The sequence below is a fragment of the Embiotoca jacksoni genome, unplaced genomic scaffold (assembly GCF_022577435.1).
Source record: "Embiotoca jacksoni isolate LCO1_2020_lvr unplaced genomic scaffold, fEmbJac1.0.p SCAF_17, whole genome shotgun sequence".
Taxonomy (NCBI): Eukaryota; Metazoa; Chordata; class Actinopteri; family Embiotocidae; genus Embiotoca; species Embiotoca jacksoni.
Genome location: NW_027185307.1, coordinates 492,501 through 517,284, shown reverse-complemented (window position 1 = coordinate 517,284; position 24,784 = coordinate 492,501). Strand labels below are relative to the sequence as shown.

General features: G+C 39.9%; 1 protein-coding gene across 1 annotated transcript in view; it reads left to right on the top strand.

Annotated features, from left to right (window-relative positions):
* The window catches only part of pde1ca (phosphodiesterase 1C, calmodulin-dependent a), a 32,796-nt gene that overhangs the window by 4,637 nt on the left and 3,375 nt on the right, over positions 1–24,784 (top strand). The window contains 11 exon segments of the mRNA XM_069151759.1: positions 2,584–2,697; positions 2,920–3,102; positions 3,848–3,914; positions 5,996–6,112; positions 6,431–6,571; positions 6,845–6,945; positions 8,139–8,267; positions 8,526–8,627; positions 22,834–22,954; positions 23,122–23,203; positions 23,515–23,635. Of these exon segments, the coding sequence (XP_069007860.1) occupies positions 2,584–2,697; positions 2,920–3,102; positions 3,848–3,914; positions 5,996–6,112; positions 6,431–6,571; positions 6,845–6,945; positions 8,139–8,267; positions 8,526–8,627; positions 22,834–22,954; positions 23,122–23,203; positions 23,515–23,635 (1,278 nt within the window).

Here is a 24,784-nt window from a genome sequence, read left to right as displayed (position 1 = left end):
GAAAAAAATGCTATTGTCATCTTTCTAAAGTACTCATAGTGACAATGCTAACATTCTCGGATGTTAGCATCTTAACATTTACTAATTAGTAAAAAATACAAAGAATGAAAAACAGATAAGACGTAGAAATGCCATTCATTTTGCAAATATTCAATCATTAACCAAACTATCAAACAAATTGAAATTTTGATTTAAAGGTTACTTGTGTAAGATTAAAGGTGGGATATAATATAATCATAATTATATTCTCGTTAGGTTATAATCAGCTGAAACCAAGAATCATTGTGTTGTCATTAAATGAGCCTTCATATCTACACAGGGAGCATGTCCTTATCTTCGCAATGTTGCACCGCCATGTTTTTACAGATGGGATAAACCAAACGCTGGTTCTAGACAGGCTCGGAGGGGGAGCCTCCCAGTAGGGCGTAGAAGTAGATAGTACAAGGTGTGTCACCGCCGGCTTCAATCACAGCCAATCAGATCATCTCTCCTCCTTTAAAGCCTCTGTGCTTCAGCGTGTTGTCAGTTTGTAATGAGTGAAGAAGCAGCAGACCGACACCATGCAGACTTTAACCAGGAGGAACCTGACAGACTGGTCGGGAGGTTCAGACTCTGATCTCTGAAGTTATGGTGATGCAGTCAACCTCCACTATGATGATGTTTAATCAGCTGTGAAGAAGGAACTAAAATGATAAATAAATATTCACTGGTATCATGAGAACCGCTGTCCAGTGAAGGAAGAGGTTCAATGATAGAAGACAAAAACCTGCATCTTATAAACACCAAACACTGACATTAACTTAATGTCAAAGTGAACAAAGAACATTCATCAATACAGTGAAATCAGGAGCTGGAACCATGTTGAGGAGTGAACAGAAGTCAATTATTCACAGGAGCTCCCGATGCAACTCATTTATTAACAACACTGATGAAGAGCAATGTGCTCCAAACATGATGTTGCAGTGTTAATAAATAAAGTGATGTTGTGGTGTTAATAAATAAACTGATGTTGTGTGTTAATAAATAAACTGATGTGTGTTAATAAATAAACTGCATCGGGAGCTTTGAGTGTGAATAATTTACTTTCCAATCATGAATTAAATGAACTAAGCTGCTGTGTGTGAACTACTTTAACCTTTAGTGTGTAGATGACACAGTTTCACTCTGTGGTCTCACAGCTGCTAGATTACTAAACCTGATGAGATGAAAACACTTTTGAAACGTTTCCTCGTTATGTGTCATTTAATTACAATTCATTTGTAGTTAACTTGAGTGTCTTTTATATTTCATGGCTGAGATCGGCTGCTGCAACTGACTGATTCACATCCAAACCGACAGGCGACAGTCAGCTCCATTTTATTTTATGTAAGTTGGATTAAATATGTAGAACATCCATCAAACCTGTTTGTTGGGTTCTGAATCTGTTCATGTATCTCTGCACACTGAAGGCATGATAATAACCTCCATCAGCTGACCTTTGACCTGGTCTGAGCTGGTGGAGGCACAGACACAAATTCACCTCAACGTTGACAACAAAATAACACTGAACCGGCGCATCTTAATGACACGACCGCTGTTGCACCATCCCGCCCATCTTGGGGCAGCCGGGTTCACCTTGTTCTAAAGAAATTGAAAAATATCACCCCAATATCTCACTGCACCTGGATTTGGTATGGAAATAGAGCATGTTTACCTCCAGACTAAAACTGTTGTGCACAGTTGTAGTATCCCACAAGCAAGCTGGATTTATACTTGACACAAGAGGTTGAGGGAAGTCCAGTCATTGACAGGATATGTTTTGATGAATAGTTCAGCTACAGCTCACTGTAGCACGACATATCACACATGATCATGCTGTGTCCAGTCTTTTACTCACTATGACAGAGAGCTGTGGTCTCAGCTAGCAGAAGAGCTGAAGATGTTGTGTTGAGGTGTGAAAGGCAGCAGACCTGTCAGCAGTTTTTAGCTTGTTTGATGTCTTTATTCTTTATTATTGCTTCTTGCACCAGAAACACCAGGAAAAAAAAAAGCAGCCCGATGTGACCAATCACAGTGCTTGTTGTCTCCATGGAGACTTACTGTTCCTGCTTTAGCTCCAATAAATAGCCATAGTTTTGTGTATAAAAGTCCTTCACACAAAACTATGAATTAACCTTTAGCCACATTTTTGCAGTGTGAAATAACATTATATGCAAATATAAAATACAGTTTGTGCTGAGCGGTATAAAGGCTGCGGCCTTCACTGTAGGAGCATGAAAGTACCCACATGATGCAAGATATGCACCGGCTACTTTTTCAGCATCACTAATTTTGACAATATTGCTCAGATGAAAGAAGGCAGTCCAATAAACTTTGCTTTTTGTGTGAGTTAAATGACAATAATAAGTCCAAGGCTCCTCGCAGTACAAGTGGAGGCCAGCCAGAGTAACTGTAAAGTTAGCTGGACGGTTTCTGTGGTGTTTAGATCAACACCATCACTTTAGTTTTGCAACATGGTGGCTTCATGGAAGATGACCTGTGACCTATGTAGACATGAAGGGCTCATTCTGAGGTAAAAGAAAAACAACCGTTCTTTGGTTGCAGATTGCGATGCCTGGTGAAGCTGCTTGAGAGGGGGGAAGCGTCTGTGGGGGACCTGAAGAAGAACCTGGAGTTTGCTGCCTCAGTTCTCGAGTCTCTTTGTGTTGAGGAAATCAGGCAAGAAGCTTTCAGCTTTTATCAAACCATACTTAACCACATGCAGTCATCTACCAAAGGTTTTAAACATACTGGGGGATTAAAACATTTTTAAAATGTAATTACATAGAATGTTGTTCACTGGTGGAAAACTTTCCAGTTCCAGTCTGTGTGTTTGTGTGCATAGCAGCCTGCAGAAATGTACACTGTGTGAGTTATGGGATGTTGGGAATCTTCCTGCAGGCGGCTGGTGGATCCAGAAGATGAGCTGAGTGACATCCAGTCGGACTCTGTACCATTGGAGGTTCGTGATTGGCTGGCCTCCACTTTTACCCGGCAACGGGGCCTGATGCTGCGCCGCAATGAAGACAAGCCACGCTTCCGCAGCATCGTCCATGCAGTGCAAGCTGGCATCTTCGTGGAGAGGTTTGTTCTGTTTGCAGCCAACAGATCACCAGGCCAGTTATATAGACCGCTAACTCAAACAGCTGTATACACTCAAGTTACACATGTTCGTACAAAACATTTCAGAAAGTCAGATACAGGATATAACTAAATTGCTTTTGCCTTGTGAGTCAGTATTATTTCTCCTTAGATTTGGTTCATAGTTTTCAAAAACAGCATATTTCACATTTGCAAAAATACATGCAATTGTGGCAGCGCCCCAAGTTAACAGTTACACTAACCCTTTTAATTCTCTTTAAATAACATTTGATAAGCACCAACTGTTAAAAATCCCATAAATGAAAGGGATTGTAGAGACTTACAACCAACAGTTGCATCCTTCATTTAAAAACAGGAGAGGAGATGGTGGCTTGAATTTGCTTCTAAGAACTTTTTTGAGATAAATTTCCCACCAAAAGCTCAGGTCTATTGTGTTCCATACAGTAATACATAATAAGAATGACAGCAGCACATTATGATCTCAGATTGAATTCGACTTCATTTCATTTTTGGTGCCAAGTGTCTTTTGAGATGTGATTTTGTTCCGGTGTTTTGACATTTTTATTGTTTTATTTGATTATTATTTTCATTTTTATTATATAAGAATTAGTAATAGAAAAGACAGAAGATACTTAATATTTAGTGGTGCATTCAGTGTGTTGGAACGTTCTTTTTTTTTTACATTTGGCAGTGGTATTTCTCCATGTGTGTTATTTCTCTGGGACAGGATGTACAGACGAACCTCCAACATGGCTGGTCTCAGTTATCCTCCAAATGTCATCGCTGTGCTCAAGGTATGGATGTGAGGGTCTGTTTGGTTCTGTGGTGGAAAGAAGACTGGAATGGATTCATATATAGTTATATGAGAAAACATCTTTCATCCTTTCACAGTCTGCAAATTCCCTAACCAGCATTTTACAGTTATTCAGTACATGTGCCTGCTTTTAAAGTCTTCATTTATTTACTTCAATTTTACATATAGGCTTCAAAATCATGGGCGGCCCAGTGGTGCAGTGGTTAGCATTGTTGCCTCACAGTGAAAAGGTTCTGGGTTTGAATCCCGGCCTTCCTGTGTGAGTCTGCAGGTTCTCCATGTGCCTGCGTGGGTTCTCTCGGTTCTCCAGCTTCCTCCCACCATCCAGAAACATGAACCTCAGGTTAACTGCTGGTTCTACAAATGTCCCTGAGGTGTGAATGAGAGCGTAAACGGTCTTTGTTTCCGTCTGTCTCTATGTGTCCCTGTGATGGACTGGAGACCTGTCCAGGTGAACCCTGCCTTCACTCAATGTGAGCTGGGATAGGCTCCCCCCCCCCCCCCCCCCCCCCCGTGACCCTGCTCAGGATAAAGTGGATATAGATGATGGATGGCTTCAAATCGTAACATACATGCTGCAATCCAAAAGTTTATAGATGGTTCCTGTTGTGCACAAACAGAGCTCAGAACAGTGAGAGTTCAAAGACCAGGTGGCTGCAACTTTTTCAAAGTTATGTTGCTTGATCAACATCAGCACCAGTTCCATGCGTTTTTGTGACCACTGGTACTCTTGCATGATTTCACCATGGACCTGAAACTTCAGCGATGTTGTGCTCCTGACTGAACACAAAACTGGTCTCAGTTGCCGATTTCCTGTGTTTGACACATAATTTGATGTGTGGTCTCTCTGGAGTCTTTGGTGACAAAAGTTCACGTATCAGTAGTCATAAAAACGCATGTAAGAGGTGCTGATGTTGATGAAGCGATGTAACTTGAAGTTATGAAAGTTAATGTTTTCCCCTGCTCCATGATCATGGGCATTAGAAACAGTCTCAAAATCTCTTGATTACAACTCATAAATCATCTCATAGCACTTGACATCGTATAATCCAGACCTTACTAAGAGGAGAAAGGCACTCGTGGAGTGCAGACCTCCGCAAAGGCCAATTGTCAACTCATCTATAACATGCAAATCTGAAACGACAACCTCTATGACCTTTATGAAACCACTTCTCCACAGCAGTGTACTGGCCATTGGGACTGCTGATGCTGTTTGTCTGTCCTATCTGTGTGCCTGTCATTCAGGGGGTGCATGAAAACATGCTGCATCCCAGTGAATAAATGCAGGACTGTATTTTCATATCACAATCTGCAACTGCAGATAACAGGTGTCAGGGTACCATTGTGATGTGGAGTCCTTGTATTTCTTAGAATGGCCTATGTTTTGTAACTGTTCAACTTTACCAGCATCTACTGGATTTTAAGATGCATGACATGTAGTAGACAATGTCCTCTGTCACAATGTTCATGAAAGTGAAAACTGATTTGTGGATCCACCAAGTTTTATGAAAATCAGTGCTATTAGTTTTTTTTGTATTTCTGCCAATAAACAGACAAATAAACGACCTTCACCACAGAGGTAAGGACAGGTCAGAGGCGGAAATAAGATCTACAGTGGAGGGATGGAAATAGTTGAGGTTTTTGAACAATAGGTTATGATGAAGTTAAGGGTTGAATGGAGACTGTAGATGGGGAATGACTTGTAGATGTAGTGACACCGAAGAAGAAGAGAAAGGAAAGGGTTGGTTAAAGAAATGCAGTACCTTGGCTGGAGGAACAAAGATGGGGCTGTCTGAATTTCCATAACTTTTAAAGATAAATGGACGAGCTCTTCAGGAAATAATACAATGATCAGTAAAGCACAACAAATAATACCCTCACACTGCTATCTTTAACTGGGCTTGGACATGATAATCAAACCGAAATGCCGCTGGTATCTTTCTTGTCTTCTTTTCTTTGTTTACTTTAAAAAATAAAAATAAAAAAAAAGGTACACTAGGACTGCACAGATGCCCTGAACTGCATGCAATATTAAAACTAGTTTGTATGTATCTGTTCTAGCATGCGGACATGTGGTCTTTTGATGTGTTTGCACTGAATGAGGCCAGTGGAGACCACGCTCTGAAATTTGTCTTCTATGAGCTGTTCACCAGATATGACCTAATCAATCGTTTCAAGGTAAGATGAAACAAAACTTCACCTGTCACTGTTATCTGACTTTAAAAGAGATGTTCTAACACCACAATGAATGGTCTGTTCATTTTAATCCAGCAGTGTCATAGGAATGCAGTTTCCTTTTGCAACAATATGCAGAGAGGAAAATCAAGTTTGCAAATGACTTAATTTTCATGGCCTACAAAAGCATTGTTTCGGACTACACAATAGAATAATGCACTTATGTAATTATACATAAGGTGACAAATCCTGGCTAACTTAAATTAATGCAGCAGTATCTGTCATCCATCATGCTTCTCTGTTGTGTTGTTTGGATGTCAGGTCCCCATCGCTGCACTCTTATCATTTGTGGATTCGTTGGAAGTGGGCTACAGCAAACATAAGAACCCCTACCACAACCTGATGCATGCTGCTGATGTCACACAGACCATCCATTACCTGCTGCTCAAGACCGGCATGGTGGTAAGGCTTGTGTTGTGTTCATGCTAATTTGAAATGCAGTCACTCATTGCATTCTGTCATCCAGTTTAGTCACCTGACCTGCTCTGCAGTCCATCTCATCCCAAACCATCTCAACAGCGTTAGGGAGGTGATTGTTGAGGCCAGGTCATCTGAGGCAACACTCCGTCACTCTGCGTCTTTGTCAGACAGGTCTTACATATCCTGCATGTGTGTTTTGGATCATTGGGCCTCATATTTTGTGTCTTTTGTGGTTGTTTTTTTTCTCTCTCTCAGCATTGGCTAACTGAATTGGAGATCTTTGCCATAATTTTTGCAGCTGCCATTCACGACTATGAACATACAGGGACCACCAACAACTTCCATATTCAGACCAGGTAATTTCCACCCAGCAACATTGAAATAATTGTAAATTCTGAGCACAGGTTAAAATAAGGTTTCAAGTTGAAAATACTTCTGCACATTAATGAATAAAATGAAGTACACAAAACACATTTGACCCGTTAATCCCTTTTTTAGAAATTTCCACCTGCAAAAAACAAAGTTAGTCAGTGTTAACTGTAAAACCAAAATGAACAAGTTTGGGCCCTAATGATCACGCAATCAAAACATTTTAAGAGTATTCCTGTTGTGCATATAGCACAGTAATGTGCATGAAGCAGGATCAAACAATAATATTCATGAGGAAATATTCCAAGTTACATCGCTTGATCAGCATCAGCTGCTGAGTCCCACACGTTTTTGTGACTTCTGGTCTGATTTCTCCACACGTCAAAGTTTGGTAGAACTCTGTAAACGGTCAACAGGGACTCTTGAAAGTCTTCAGAAAGTCTACGGTGATGAAGCAATGTGCTGAGCGAAGTGCTCTGATGACATCACGTTTCAAAAGGGGCGGAGCTTCACCGTCCTAGACCGAAGAAGGATCTTCAGGTCAGGAGACACCAGGTGGGTTTTCTTTGTGTCACCGTGAACTCGTCCCCCAGAGTTAGACTGTCAACACCGAGTTCCACCGGGACCTTCTGAGACATCTGAGAAAAAAACATTTGCTACAAACCACCACAAGTGTGGCGCCATGGCAACATACCAGCTAACAGCGGGTTGGAAACAGCTGAGTTTCTCACTCCTACTCAACGCTTCAGGTCCATAATGAAATCATAAATGTTCACGTACCAGCGGTTACAAAAACTTGTGGATCTCAGACGTAACTCAGGATACTTTCTCACCAGAGTTATTGCTTCCCCTGCTTCAAACGCATTACTGTGCTGTGCACCGTTCGTGCGCTACAGGAACAGTCTCGGAGGTTTTTGATTGCACCTTATAGAAAGTTTAATAAGTGTAGATTAAGACTCAAGAAATCATGCACAACAAATACTACATCCTCTTTAGTCATAGTGCTTCTAGCCTCCTCAGTAAACATGCAATCCTTGGTAACCTTTGAAAAAAATGATGGCAGTGGCATTTTCTTAACATTAACCGTGTCCTGTTACAGGGACCTCACGGTGGAAGGGCTTTTACATGAATTGTATTTTCAGCCATTTTAATGATGAATGAGGCTCTATGTGATTTGCAGGTCCGACACAGCTTTGCTGTACAATGACCGGGCCGTTCTGGAGAACCACCATGTCAGCGCTGCCTATCGCCTTCTGCAAGATGGCGAGGAAATGAACATCCTCTCTAATCTTTCCAAAGACGATTGGAGGTGAGAGGTGACCGTGATCATATTTTAGGTTTGTGGGGCTAAAGGACTCTACCAGCTGTTCAGTGGGGATTTGAGCTACTGCAATGCTAGCATTACAATACTAACACGCTCACAGTGTTAAGATGTTGTTATTTCGTAAAAAATCGAATCAGTGAACATTTGTTCTCATGCTTAATAGCACTAAATTACATCTGAAGTGTACAAGTCCTGTTTTATTTGGTTTCTGCAGTAATACTTTGCTGTCGTTCACTCTATCAGGGAACTGAGGACTCTGGTGGTGGAGATGGTGCTGGCCACCGACATGTCCTGCCACTTCCAGCAGATCAAAGCCATGAAAAGCCTCCTGCAGCAGCCGGAGTCGTGAGTCGTGGATTTGAACAGCTAATTGTACTCAGCTGCCATGTTTGACAGGCGGTGGAGAAAATGGGTGGCTGCATTTTTTTTGTTTTGTTTGGGTTAGGGTTCATATTTTGAATGAAGGTTTGAGTGTGTTTGAACCTTCGTTCCAACACAGGGAAGTCTTCATGTTTCCAGCACGCAGCGATCTGTTTGTATATTTAATCAATTACATAAGACTTGATGTGTGACAGGTCAAAGAAGCAAATGTTCGGCAGTTGTAAAAGAAGCATCAGTTTTTACTTGGAGTAGAGTTTCTGGCCTCTGCATCTCCTGCAGCTTTTTCATTGAGATCAGTTGCCTGCAGTGAGCATCAACCAAATTACTAAATGTATGTGCTGGTGCCAAAATAATTGAGTGCTATGAACAACACAAACAACATGAACAACACAAACATGAACAATACAAACAACATGAACAACACAAACAACATGAACAACACAAACATGAACAATACAAACAACATGAACAACACAAACAACATGAACAACACAAACATGAACAATACAAACAACATGAACAACACAAACAACATGAACAACACAAACATGAACAATACAAACAACATGAACAACACAAACAACATGAACAACACAAACAACATGAACAACACAAACAACATGAACAACACAAACATGAACAACACAAACAACATGAACAACACAAACAACATGAACAACACAAACATGAACAATACAAACAACATGAACAACACAAACAACATGAACAACACAAACAACATGAACAACACAAACAACATGAACAACACAAACATGAACAACACAAACAACATGAACAACACAAACAACATGAACAACACAAACATGAACAACACAAACAACATGAACAACACAAACAACATGAACAGCACAAACAACATGAACAACACAAACAACATGAACAACACAAACAACATGAACAACACAAACAACATGAACAACACAAACATGAACAACACAAACAACATGAACAACACAAACAACATGAACAACACAAACAACATGAACAACACAAACAACACGAACAGCACAAACAACATGAACAACACAAACAACATGAACAACACAAACAACATGAACAGCACAAACATGAACAACACAAACAACATGAACAGCACAAACATGAACAACACAAACAACATGAACAACACAAACAACATGAACAGCACAAACATGAACAACACAAACAACATGAACAACACAAACATGAACAACACAAACAACATGAACAGCACAAACAACATGAACAACAAACATGAACAACACAAACAACATGAAGAACACAAACAACATGAACAACACAAACAACATGAACAACACAAACATGAACAACACAAACAACATGAACAACACAAACAACGTGAACAACACAAACAACATGAACAACACAAACATGAACAACACAAACATGAACAACACAAACAACATGAACAACAAACATGAACAACACAAACAACATGAAGAACACAAACAACATGAACAACACAAACAACATGAACAACACAAACATGAACAACACAAACAACATGAACAACACAAACAACGTGAACAACACAAACAACATGAACAACACAAACATGAACAACACAAACATGAACAACACAAACAACATGAACAACAAACATGAACAACACAAACAACATGAACAACATAAACATGAACAACACAAACAACATGAACAACACAAACAACATGAACAACATGAACAACACAAACAACATGAACAACACAAACAACATGAACAACAAACATGAACAACACAAACAACATGAACAACACCAACATGAACAACACAAACAACATGAACAACAAACATGAACAACACAAACAACATGAACAACAAACATGAACAACACAAACAACATGAACAACACAAACAACATGAACAACACAAACAACATGAACAACACAAACAACATGAACAACACAAACAACATGAACAACACAAACATGAACGACACAAACAACATGAACAACACAAACAACATGAACAACACAAACAACATGAACAACACAAACATGAACAATACAAACAACATGAACAACACAAACAACATGAACAACACAAACAACATGAACAACACAAACAACATGAACAACACAAACATGAACAACACAAACAACATGAACAGCACAAACAACATGAACAACACAAACATGAACAACACAAACAACATGAACAACAAACATGAACAACACAAACAACATGAACAACACAAACATGAACAACACAAACAACATGAACAACACAAACAACATGAACAACACAAACAACGTGAACAACACAAACAACATGAACAACACAAACATGAACAACACAAACATGAACAACACAAACAACATGAACAACAAACATGAACAACACAAACAACATGAACAACATAAACATGAACAACACAAACAACATGAACAACACAAACAACATGAACAACATGAACAACACAAACAACATGAACAACACAAACAACATGAACAACAAACATGAACAACACAAACAACATGAACAACACCAACATGAACAACACAAACAACATGAACAACAAACATGAACAACACAAACAACATGAACAACAAACATGAACAACACAAACATGAACAACACAAACAACATGAACAACACAAACAACATGAACAACACAAACAACATGAACAACACAAACAACATGAACAACACAAACAACATGAACAACACAAACATGAACGACACAAACAACATGAACAACACAAACAACATGAACAACACAAACAACATGAACAACACAAACATGAACAATACAAACAACATGAACAACACAAACAACATGAACAACACAAACAACATGAACAACACAAACATGAACAACACAAACAACATGAACAGCACAAACAACATGAACAACACAAACATGAACAACACAAACAACATGAACAACAAACATGAACAACACAAACAACATGAAGAACACAAACAACATGAAGAACACAAACAACATGAACAACACAAACATGAACAACACAAACAACATGAACAACACAAACAACGTGAACAACACAAACAACATGAACAACACAAACATGAACAACACAAACATGAACAACACAAACAACATGAACAACAAACATGAACAACACAAACAACATGAACAACATAAACATGAACAACACAAACAACATGAACAACACAAACAACATGAACAACAAACATGAACAACACAAACAACATGAACAACAAACATGAACAACACAAACAACATGAACAACACAAACAACATGAACAACACAAACAACATGAACAACACAAACAACATGAACAACACAAACATGAACAACACAAACAACATGAACAACACAAACATGAACAACACAAACAACATGAACAGCACAAACAACATGAACAGCACAAACATGAACAACACAAACATGAACAACACAAACAACATGAACAGCACAAACAACATGAACAACACAAACAACATGAACAACACAAACATGAACAACACAAACAACATGAACAGCACAAACAACATGAACAACACAAACATGAACAACACAAACAACATGAACAACAAACATGAACAACACAAACAACATGAAGAACACAAACAACATGAAGAACACAAACAACATGAACAACACAAACATGAACAACACAAACAACATGAACAACACAAACAACGTGAACAACACAAACAACATGAACAACACAAACATGAACAACACAAACATGAACAACACAAACAACATGAACAACAAACATGAACAACACAAACAACATGAACAACATAAACATGAACAACACAAACAACATGAACAACACAAACAACATGAACAACACAAACAACATGAACAACACAAACAACATGAACAACATGAACAACACAAACAACATGAACAACACAAACAACATGAACAACAAACATGAACAACACAAACAACATGAACAACACCAACATGAACAACACAAACAACATGAACAACAAACATGAACAACACAAACAACATGAACAACAAACATGAACAACACAAACAACATGAACAACACAAACAACATGAACAACACAAACAACATGAACAACACAAACATGAACAACACAAACAACATGAACAGCACAAACAACATGAACAACACAAACATGAACAACACAAACAACATGAACAACAAACATGAACAACACAAACAACATGAAGAACACAAAAAACATGAACAACACAAACAACATGAACAACACAAACAACATGAACAACACAAACAACGTGAACAACACAAACAACGTGAACAACACAAACAACATGAACAACACAAACATGAACAACACAAACATGAACAACACAAACAACATGAACAACAAACATGAACAACACAAACAACATGAACAACACAAACAACATGAACAACATGAACAACACAAACAACATGAACAACACAAACATGAACAACACAAACATGAACAACACAAACAACATGAACAACACAAACATGAACAACACAAACAACATGAACAACACAAACAACATGAACATCACAAACAACATGAACAACACAAACATGAACAACACAAACAACATGAACAACACAAACAACATGAACAACACAAACAACACGAACATGAACAACAACATGAACTGACATGCACAACATGAACAACAACAACAACATGAACAACAACAACAACAACAACAACAACAACATGAACAGCGTGAAGAACACAGACAACATGAACAACACAAACAACGTGAACAACACAAACAACATGAACAACACAAACATGAACAACACAAACAACATGAACAACACAAACAACATGAACAACACAAACAACGTGAACAACACAAACAACATGAACAACACAAACATGAACAACACAAACATGAACAACACAAACAACATGAACAACAAACATGAACAACACAAACAACATGAACAACATAAACATGAACAACACAAACAACATGAACAACACAAACAACATGAACAACATGAACAACACAAACAACATGAACAACACAAACAACATGAACAACAAACATGAACAACACAAACAACATGAACAACACCAACATGAACAACACAAACAACATGAACAACAAACATGAACAACACAAACAACATGAACAACAAACATGAACAACACAAACATGAACAACACAAACAACATGAACAACACAAACAACATGAACAACACAAACAACATGAACAACACAAACAACATGAACAACACAAACAACATGAACAACACAAACATGAACGACACAAACAACATGAACAACACAAACAACATGAACAACACAAACAACATGAACAACACAAACAACATGAACAACACAAACATGAACAACACAAACAACATGAACAGCACAAACAACATGAACAACACAAACATGAACAACACAAACAACATGAACAACAAACATGAACAACACAAACAACATGAAGAACACAAACAACATGAAGAACACAAACAACATGAACAACACAAACATGAACAACACAAACAACATGAACAACACAAACAACGTGAACAACACAAACAACATGAACAACACAAACATGAACAACACAAACATGAACAACACAAACAACATGAACAACAAACATGAACAACACAAACAACATGAACAACATAAACATGAACAACACAAACAACATGAACAACACAAACAACATGAACAACAAACATGAACAACACAAACAACATGAACAACAAACATGAACAACACAAACAACATGAACAACACAAACAACATGAACAACACAAACAACATGAACAACACAAACAACATGAACAACACAAACATGAACAACACAAACAACATGAACAACACAAACATGAACAACACAAACAACATGAACAGCACAAACAACATGAACAGCACAAACATGAACAACACAAACATGAACAACACAAACAACATGAACAGCACAAACAACATGAACAACACAAACAACATGAACAACACAAACATGAACAACACAAACAACATGAACAGCACAAACAACATGAACAACACAAACATGAACAACACAAACAACATGAACAACAAACATGAACAACACAAACAACATGAAGAACACAAACAACATGAAGAACACAAACAACATGAACAACACAAACATGAACAACACAAACAACATGAACAACACAAACAACGTGAACAACACAAACAACATGAACAACACAAACATGAACAACACAAACATGAACAACACAAACAACATGAACAACAAACATGAACAACACAAACAACATGAACAACATAAACATGAACAACACAAACAACATGAACAACACAAACAACATGAACAACACAAACAACATGAACAACACAAACAACATGAACAACATGAACAACACAAACAACATGAACAACACAAACAACATGAACAACAAACATGAACAACACAAACAACATGAACAACACCAACATGAACAACACAAACAACATGAACAACAAACATGAACAACACAAACAACATGAACAACAAACATGAACAACACAAACAACATGAACAACACAAACAACATGAACAACACAAACAACATGAACAACACAAACATGAACAACACAAACAACATGAACAGCACAAACAACATGAACAACACAAACATGAACAACACAAACAACATGAACAACAAACATGAACAACACAAACAACATGAAGAACACAAAAAACATGAACAACACAAACAACATGAACAACACAAACAACATGAACAACACAAACAACGTGAACAACACAAACAACGTGAACAACACAAACAACATGAACAACACAAACATGAACAACACAAACATGAACAACACAAACAACATGAACAACAAACATGAACAACACAAACAACATGAACAACACAAACAACATGAACAACATGAACAACACAAACAACATGAACAACACAAACATGAACAACACAAACATGAACAACACAAACAACATGAACAACACAAACATGAACAACACAAACAACATGAACAACACAAACAACATGAACATCACAAACAACATGAACAACACAAACATGAACAACACAAACAACATGAACAACACAAACAACATGAACAACACAAACAACACGAACATGAACAACAACATGAACTGACATGCACAACATGAACAACAACAACAACATGAACAACAACAACAACAACAACAACAACATGAACAGCGTGAAGAACACAGACAACATGAACAACACAAACAACGTGAACAACACAAACAACATGAACAACACAAACATGAACAACACAAACAACATGAACAACACAAACAACATGAACAACACAAACAACGTGAACAACACAAACAACATGAACAACACAAACATGAACAACACAAACATGAACAACACAAACAACATGAACAACAAACATGAACAACACAAACAACATGAACAACATAAACATGAACAACACAAACAACATGAACAACACAAACAACATGAACAACATGAACAACACAAACAACATGAACAACACAAACAACATGAACAACAAACATGAACAACACAAACAACATGAACAACACCAACATGAACAACACAAACAACATGAACAACAAACATGAACAACACAAACAACATGAACAACAAACATGAACAACACAAACATGAACAACACAAACAACATGAACAACACAAACAACATGAACAACACAAACAACATGAACAACACAAACAACATGAACAACACAAACAACATGAACAACACAAACATGAACGACACAAACAACATGAACAACACAAACAACATGAACAACACAAACAACATGAACAACACAAACATGAACAATACAAACAACATGAACAACACAAACAACATGAACAACACAAACAACATGAACAACACAAACATGAACAACACAAACAACATGAACAGCACAAACAACATGAACAACACAAACATGAACAACACAAACAACATGAACAACAAACATGAACAACACAAACAACATGAAGAACACAAACAACATGAAGAACACAAACAACATGAACAACACAAACATGAACAACACAAACAACATGAACAACACAAACAACGTGAACAACACAAACAACATGAACAACACAAACATGAACAACACAAACATGAACAACACAAACAACATGAACAACAAACATGAACAACACAAACAACATGAACAACATAAACATGAACAACACAAACAACATGAACAACACAAACAACATGAACAACAAACATGAACAACACAAACAACATGAACAACAAACATGAACAACACAAACAACATGAACAACACAAACAACATGAACAACACAAACAACATGAACAACACAAACAACATGAACAACACAAACATGAACAACACAAACAACATGAACAACACAAACATGAACAACACAAACAACATGAACAGCACAAACAACATGAACAGCACAAACATGAACAACACAAACAACATGAACAACACAAACATGAACAACACAAACAACATGAACAGCACAAACAACATGAACAACACAAACAACATGAACAACACAAACATGAACAACACAAACAACATGAACAGCACAAACAACATGAACAACACAAACATGAACAACACAAACAACATGAACAACAAACATGAACAACACAAACAACATGAAGAACACAAACAACATGAAGAACACAAACAACATGAACAACACAAACATGAACAACACAAACAACATGAACAACACAAACAACGTGAACAACACAAACAACATGAACAACACAAACATGAACAACATAAACATGAACAACACAAACAACATGAACAACACAAACAACATGAACAACACAAACAACATGAACAACACAAACAACATGAACAACAAACATGAACAACACAAACAACATGAACAACACCAACATGAACAACACAAACAACATGAACAACAAACATGAACAACACAAACAACATGAACAACAAACATGAACAACACAAACAACATGAACAACACAAACAACATGAACAACACAAACAACATGAACAACACAAACATGAACAACACAAACAACATGAACAGCACAAACAACATGAACAACACAAACATGAACAACACAAACAACATGAACAACAAACATGAACAACACAAACAACATGAAGAACACAAAAAACATGAACAACACAAACAACATGAACAACACAAACAACATGAACAACACAAACAACGTGAACAACACAAACAACGTGAACAACACAAACAACATGAACAACACAAACATGAACAACACAAACAACATGAACAACAAACATGAACAACACAAACAACATGAACAACACAAACAACATGAACAACATGAACAACACAAACAACATGAACAACACAAACATGAACAACACAAACATGAACAACACAAACAACATGAACAACACAAACATGAACAACACAAACAACATGAACAACACAAACAACATGAACATCACAAACAACATGAACAACACAAACATGAACAACACAAACAACATGAACAACACAAACAACATGAACAACACAAACAACACGAACATGAACAACAACATGAACTGACATGCACAACATGAACAACAACAACAACATGAACAACAACAACAACAACAACAACAACATGAACAGCGTGAAGAACACAGACAACATGAACTGACATGAACACATGCCACAGTAAATCTCTGCTTGCATGATAATTATATGTGGGGATTGGGTGATTGGTTCATCTCGTCTGACATCACGGTGAGCGTACTGCATCACTTCCTGTCTACAAACATTGTGACTAGTGTTACTTCTGTTATTTCAGCTTATCTTCCTGAATTCTACGTATCTAAATCTCTATCTATATATATCTATATATATACACGTATCTAAATCTCTCCACTTCTTCTAATCTCAAGTTAAAACTCACGTTTGCTCTTCTTGAACAATTCTCCTGTTAAATCTTTGACCAACGTTCACTAACTTGGTGTTTTGGTGCTGCTAGCTTAGAAGTTAACAATGTTTTCCCTCTCTCCCTCCTCCTCTTCTGGTTTTTCCTGCTCAGTGTGACATGTTTAGTTACAACCCTGCTTCCTTAATGAGGAGGAAGAGGAGGAGGAAGGGGAGGAGGAGGAGGAGGAGGAGTGTAGTTAGGGCTCTGGAGGGTCATAGAATTAGAATCACTGCTGTGCACCATGCTACACAACCAGATAGCAGTAGGAGCTCCTCAGGGAGGAGGAGGGGGGGGGTGTACAGCTGTCCAGGATACAGGTTTAGTTAGCCGGTCCCCCGCAGCACCCGAACAGCCGGGCGGCCGGGGGACAGTACGAAGGAGACATCGTCCCAAGAAGAAGCCCACGGTTCACCACCGACCTTCACGTCTCCAACTGATGTTCCACATTCTGTGAAACACCTGCTGAGAAACCAACTCTGGTTATTGGAGACTCTGTTTAACATGAAGTTAGTGAAACCAGGGGACAGAGACAGATGTCTTCCATGGGACAGAGACAGATGTCTTCCAGGGGCCAGAGTCAGATGTCTTCCAGGGGCCAGAGTCGGATGTCTTCCAGGGGACAGAGTCAGATGTCTTCCAGGGGACAGAGTCAGATGTCTTCCTGGGGACAGAGTCAGATGTCTTCCCGGGGCCAGAGTCAGATGTCTTCCTGGGACCAGAGTCAGATGTCTTCCCGGGGCCAGAGTCAGATGTCTTCCAGGGGACAGAGTCAGATGTCTTCCCGGGGCCAGAGTCAGATGTCTTCCAGGGGCCAGAGTCAGATGTCTTCCAGGGGCCAGAGTCGGATGTCTTCCCGGGGCCAGAGACAGATGTCTTCCCGGGGTCAGAGTCAGATGTCTTCCCAGGGTCAGAGTCAGATGTCTTCCCAGGGCCAGAGTCAGATGTCTTCCAGGGGCCATAGTCAGATGTCTTCCGGGGGACAGAGACAGATGTCTTCCAGGGGACAGAGACAGATGTCTTCCAGGGGACAGAGTCAGATGTCTTCCAGGGGCCATAGTCAGATGTCTTCCTGGGGACAGAGTCAGATGTCTTCCAGGGGCCATAGTCAGATGTCTTCCCGGGGCCAGAGTCAGATGTCTTCCTGGGGCCATAGTCAGATGTCTTCCTGGGGTCAGAGTCAGATGTCTTCCCAGGGCCAGAGTCAGATGTCTTCCAGGGGCCATAGTCAGATGTCTTCCCAGGGCCAGAGTCAGATGTCTTCCAGGGGACAGAGACAGATGTCTTCCAGGGGACAGAGTCAGATGTCTTCCAGGGGCCATAGTCAGATGTCTTCCTGGGGTCAGAGTCAGATGTCTTCCCAGGGCCAGAGTCAGATGTCTTCCAGGGGCCATAGTCAGATGTCTTCCCGGGGACAGAGTCAGATGTCTTCCCGGGGCCAGAGTCAGATGTCTTCCAGGGGACAGAGTCAGATGTCTTCCCGGGGCCAGAGACAGATGTCTTCCCGGGGCCAGAGTCAGATGTCTTCCCGGGGACAGAGTCAGATGTCTTCCCAGGGCCAGAGTCAGATGTCTTCCAGGGGACAGAGACAGATGTCTTCCAGGGGACAGAGTCAGATGTCTTCCAGGGGCCATAGTCAGATGTCTTCCTGGGGTCAGAGTCAGATGTCTTCCCAGGGCCAGAGTCAGATGTCTTCCAGGGGCCATAGTCAGATGTCTTCCCGGGGACAGAGTCAGATGTCTTCCCGGGGCCAGAGTCAGATGTCTTCCAGGGGACAGAGTCAGATGTCTTCCCGGGGCCAGAGACAGATGTCTTCCCGGGGCCAGAGTCAGATGTCTTCCCGGGGACAGAGTCAGATGTCTTCCAGGGGACAGAGTCAGATGTCTTCCAAGGGACAGAGTCAGATGTCTTCCCGGGGCCAGAGACAGATGTCTTCCAGGGGACAGAGTCAGATGTCTTCCAAGGGACAGAGTCAGATGTTTTCCGGGGCCAGAGACAGATGTCTTCCCGGGGACAGAGTCAGATGTCTTCCAAGGGACAGAGTCAGATGTCTTCCCGGGGACAGAGCGGGCGACATTGAATCAAACCTGAAACTGCTGACTAAGGCTAATCATAAATCCAGTCAGATTGTTATTGACGTCGGCAGTAACGACACCCGGTTACACCAATCAGAGGTCACTAAAGTTCATCTTGAATCGGTGTCCAACTTTTCAAAAACAATGTGGGACTCCGTAGTTTTCTCTAGACTCCTTCCTAACCGGACCAGTGATGATATGTTTAGCCGTACGTCTTCACTTCACCGCTGGTTGTCGAGGTGATGTCCCGCTAACAATGTGGGCTTCATTAACAACTGGAATACTTTCTGGGGGAAACCTGGTCTGATCCGGAGAGACGGCATCCATCCTACTTTGGATGGTGCAGCTCTTCTTTCTAGAAACATGACCATGTCTCTTAACAGCCCTAAAACCTGACATCCAGGGTTGAGGCCAGGACGCAGAGCTGCAGTCTTACAGCTCCTCTGCAGCTTCTTTAGAGCTGTCACTCACCCAAAACCTTCAACATCCTGTAGAGGTTGTGTCTGTACCCAGACCACCTACATTTAAACAACTCAAGAAAAGATGGATCAATAAAAATGGAATAAAAATGGATCTTACCAAATTAATGGATCAAAAAAATCTGACAATTAAAAGCGGACTATTAAATATGAGATCTCTCTGGTCTAAATCTCTGTTAGTAAATGACTTGATAACTGATCATCAGATTGATTTACTCTGTCTCACAGAGACCTGGCTGCAACAGGAAGAATATGTTAGGATTAATGAAGCAACTCCTCCCAGTCATATTCATTATCATATTCCTAGAGATTCAGGAGGAGGAGGAGGAGGAAGAGGAGGAGGAGGAGGAGGAGGAGGAGGAGGAAGAGGAGGAGGAGGAGGAGGAGTGGCAGCAATCTTCCACTCAAGTTTATCAATTAACCCTAACCCTAAACTTAGTTATAAATCATTTGAGAGTCTGACTCTTAGTCTCTCACCCAAACTGGAAAGCAGAGAAATGGATTGTATTGTTGTTGTTTATCTCCCACCTGGTCCTTATTCAGAGTTTCTAACTGAATTCTGACTTTTGATCAGATTTAGTGCTGAGTTCAGATAAAGTGATGATAGTGGGAGACTTTAACATTCATGTTGACGTGGACAACGACAGCCTCAGTTCTACTTTCAGATCATTATTAGATTCTATTGGCTTTTATCAGGATGTAAATAAACCCCGTCACCGTGGTAACCACACCCTCCATCTGGTTCTGTTGTATGGGATGGAAACTGAAAATGTAATAGTATTTCCTCCAAACCCTGTTTTGTCGGACCACTTCTTATTAACATTTGAAGTTACAATAATGTACACACAGCATGTGGGAATAAATCCCACAACAGTAGATGTCTGTCAGATGATGTCGTGGCCAAGTTTAAGGAAGCAGTTACATGTTTATCCTCTTCGATGCCGTGTGTTAAAGCAGTGGAAGACATCTACGTTGATCTTAGTCCCACACAAGTGGATCATCTGGTAGAAAACACTGCAGTATCTCTGCTACAACTCTAGATGATGTCGCCCCTCTGAAGAAGAGAGTCATGAACCAGAGGAAGTTGTCTCCATGGTACAACTCAGAACTACGCTCTGCTAGGCAGCGACTAGAAAGATGGAAAGGAAATGGAGTTCCACTAATTTAGAAGAATTTCACCTGCCTGGAAGGAGAGTCTAATATTATATAAGAAAGCTCTTCGTAAGGCCAGAACTTTATATTATTCATCATTAATAGAGGACAACAAGAACAAGTCCAGGTTTCTTTTCATCACTGTAGCAGGCTGACAAAGAGTCCCAGTTCTGTTGAGTCCTCTATTCCTTCAGCTCTCAGCAGTAATGACTTCATTAACTTCTTTACTAATAAAATTCTTACTATCAGGGAGAGAATCGGGCCGACCCTTCCTGACACCATCACTGATGTGTTGCTAAGCAACAGCAGCCCTGAAAGCAACTGTTGGACCAGATGTAAACTTGGAACATTTCTCTCCTGTTGAGCTCTCTGAGTTAACTAGAATTATTTATTTTTTACTGTTACTGTTACTGAAAAGTTGAAAAATAAAGGTATTGTGATCTCATCTGCATCGTCACGAACAATTTATGCTTCTCTTCAGAGATTACCGGTCTTAAAAGAATCATTTGAGCTGCAGATTTGGTCAGAAGTCCACGTCTGGACAGTTGTGTGATGAGTACTGACCGTGGCGCCTAGGTGACTGACTGGACTGTGTTTGCAGGATTGATAAACCAAAGGCCTTATCGCTGCTGCTGCACACCGCTGACATCAGCCACCCGGCCAAATGCTGGCACCTCCACCAGCGCTGGACTATATCCCTGCTGGAGGAGTTCTTCAGACAGGTACTCCCCATTAAAGTCAACAGCTTCCTGCTTTACTGTCAACTATTTATACTAACAAATATCAACAAGCACACAAAGTGTCACTTTGTATAACCCCATTTTCTTTTGTTGTATATTGATGATGTTGGATATCTTTGAGACATATATACTGTTGACTGTGTTTTCAGGGCGATCGAGAAGCAGAGCTGGGTCTCCCTTTCTCTCCTCTCTGTGACCGTAAATCCACCATGGTGGCCCAGTCCCAAATAGGTAAGTTACAGGAACACAACTAATGCTCAGTAGTATGGGACTTAGTGGGTTTCAGTAAAGTACAGTGGATTCCAAATGTATTCAACCCCCTTTACCTTTTGGACATTGTGTTTTAAGCTTGGATAAAATTGTTCATGTCTGTGAAATGAGATCTCAAAAATGTAAATAGTTCACAGCTGTATGATAAACAAGAACATTGATGGACACGGTCTCAGATGGTTTGTCTTCTGAATCCATCCATTGATTTTGAAGTAGAACCAGCAGAAGATTCACGCTCATTGTTAGTCTGCAATATTGTCTGTTCTCTGCAGGATTCATTGACTTCATTGTGGAGCCAACATTCACTGTGCTGACAGAAATGATTGAGAAGATTGTGAAACCACTCATTGAGGAGGCATCGAGCTCTGGACTGGCCGGCTGCAGACAATCCAGGTGACCTTCAGACGACCTTCATTCTGTCACACTCCTGACGCTCACGTTGTGTTTCAATCTGAATGTATGTACACAGTACTACAAACTTTTATACCTTTTTTCCTGCCTTGGCAGCTTCAGTGCATATTGCTGATTTTTTTTTTTGCACATTATATATATATATTTCCCATTCTTGCACATTTAGAGAGAGATTTGAACATTTTATTGCTTCAGTTTTACTTTTCACAGCAAACATGTTGACCTGTAAAATTGTAAAAGCAGAAATGAGTCATCTTTCAGAAATGTACTTCTATAGGATGTGTCACACTTTGTTCAGAGATAACAGGGATGAGGACAGGCAGGATGAAAGAAGATAGACACTGGTGTCCATAGCAGACCAACAGAAGGCCAACCAGGCAGAGACACAGCAGGTTTATACTGTGGACGGGCTGGTTGGGAAACTTGTAACAGAAGAGGGCAGACAGGTTACTGGGGGCAAAATGGAAGTCCAAGGACATCTATTGGATGGATGGTGTGAGGCAGGAGGCACAAGTACACCATCCATCCATTATCCATTTCAGCCACTTCATCCTGAAGTGTGTCAGAGTCTGTGGAGTCGGTCCCAGCTGGGCGAAGACGGGACATCCTGGATGGGTCATCAGTCCATCACAGGGCCAACACGGAAAGAGTTTAGAGTTTAGAATCACCGGTCCACCAAACATGGATGTCTTTGGACTGTGGGAGGAACCACTGCACCACTCAGCTGCTCACAATGAATACAGAACAGGGCTCAGACTGAGAACCAGATCCAGGAACTAGTTCACCTCAATAAAATGCTTTTATGAAAAGCCAAAACGTCTGCTGTGCAAAATGACTATTAAAAGTCTCATGTTGTCAGAGTATCCTCGATGTTTCTCTCATGATGTCTGGGGACGTCTGTCATTAACATTCAGTTTTGTAGTACCCCTTTGTACACTAGGGGGCGGTAATGAGTCCCTGTGACTGATAGTGTTGGTTTGCTTGGTTTTGTTTCAACATGGAGTGAAGGGAAGAATCAGGTCACACAATCTGATGGGGGACCGATTTTAGTGTAACACTGGCTCTCAGAGTTTCTGCACATATTTATGGGTCCAAGCAGCAAACCTGTGCAGGTACTTTCATTTCCGCGTG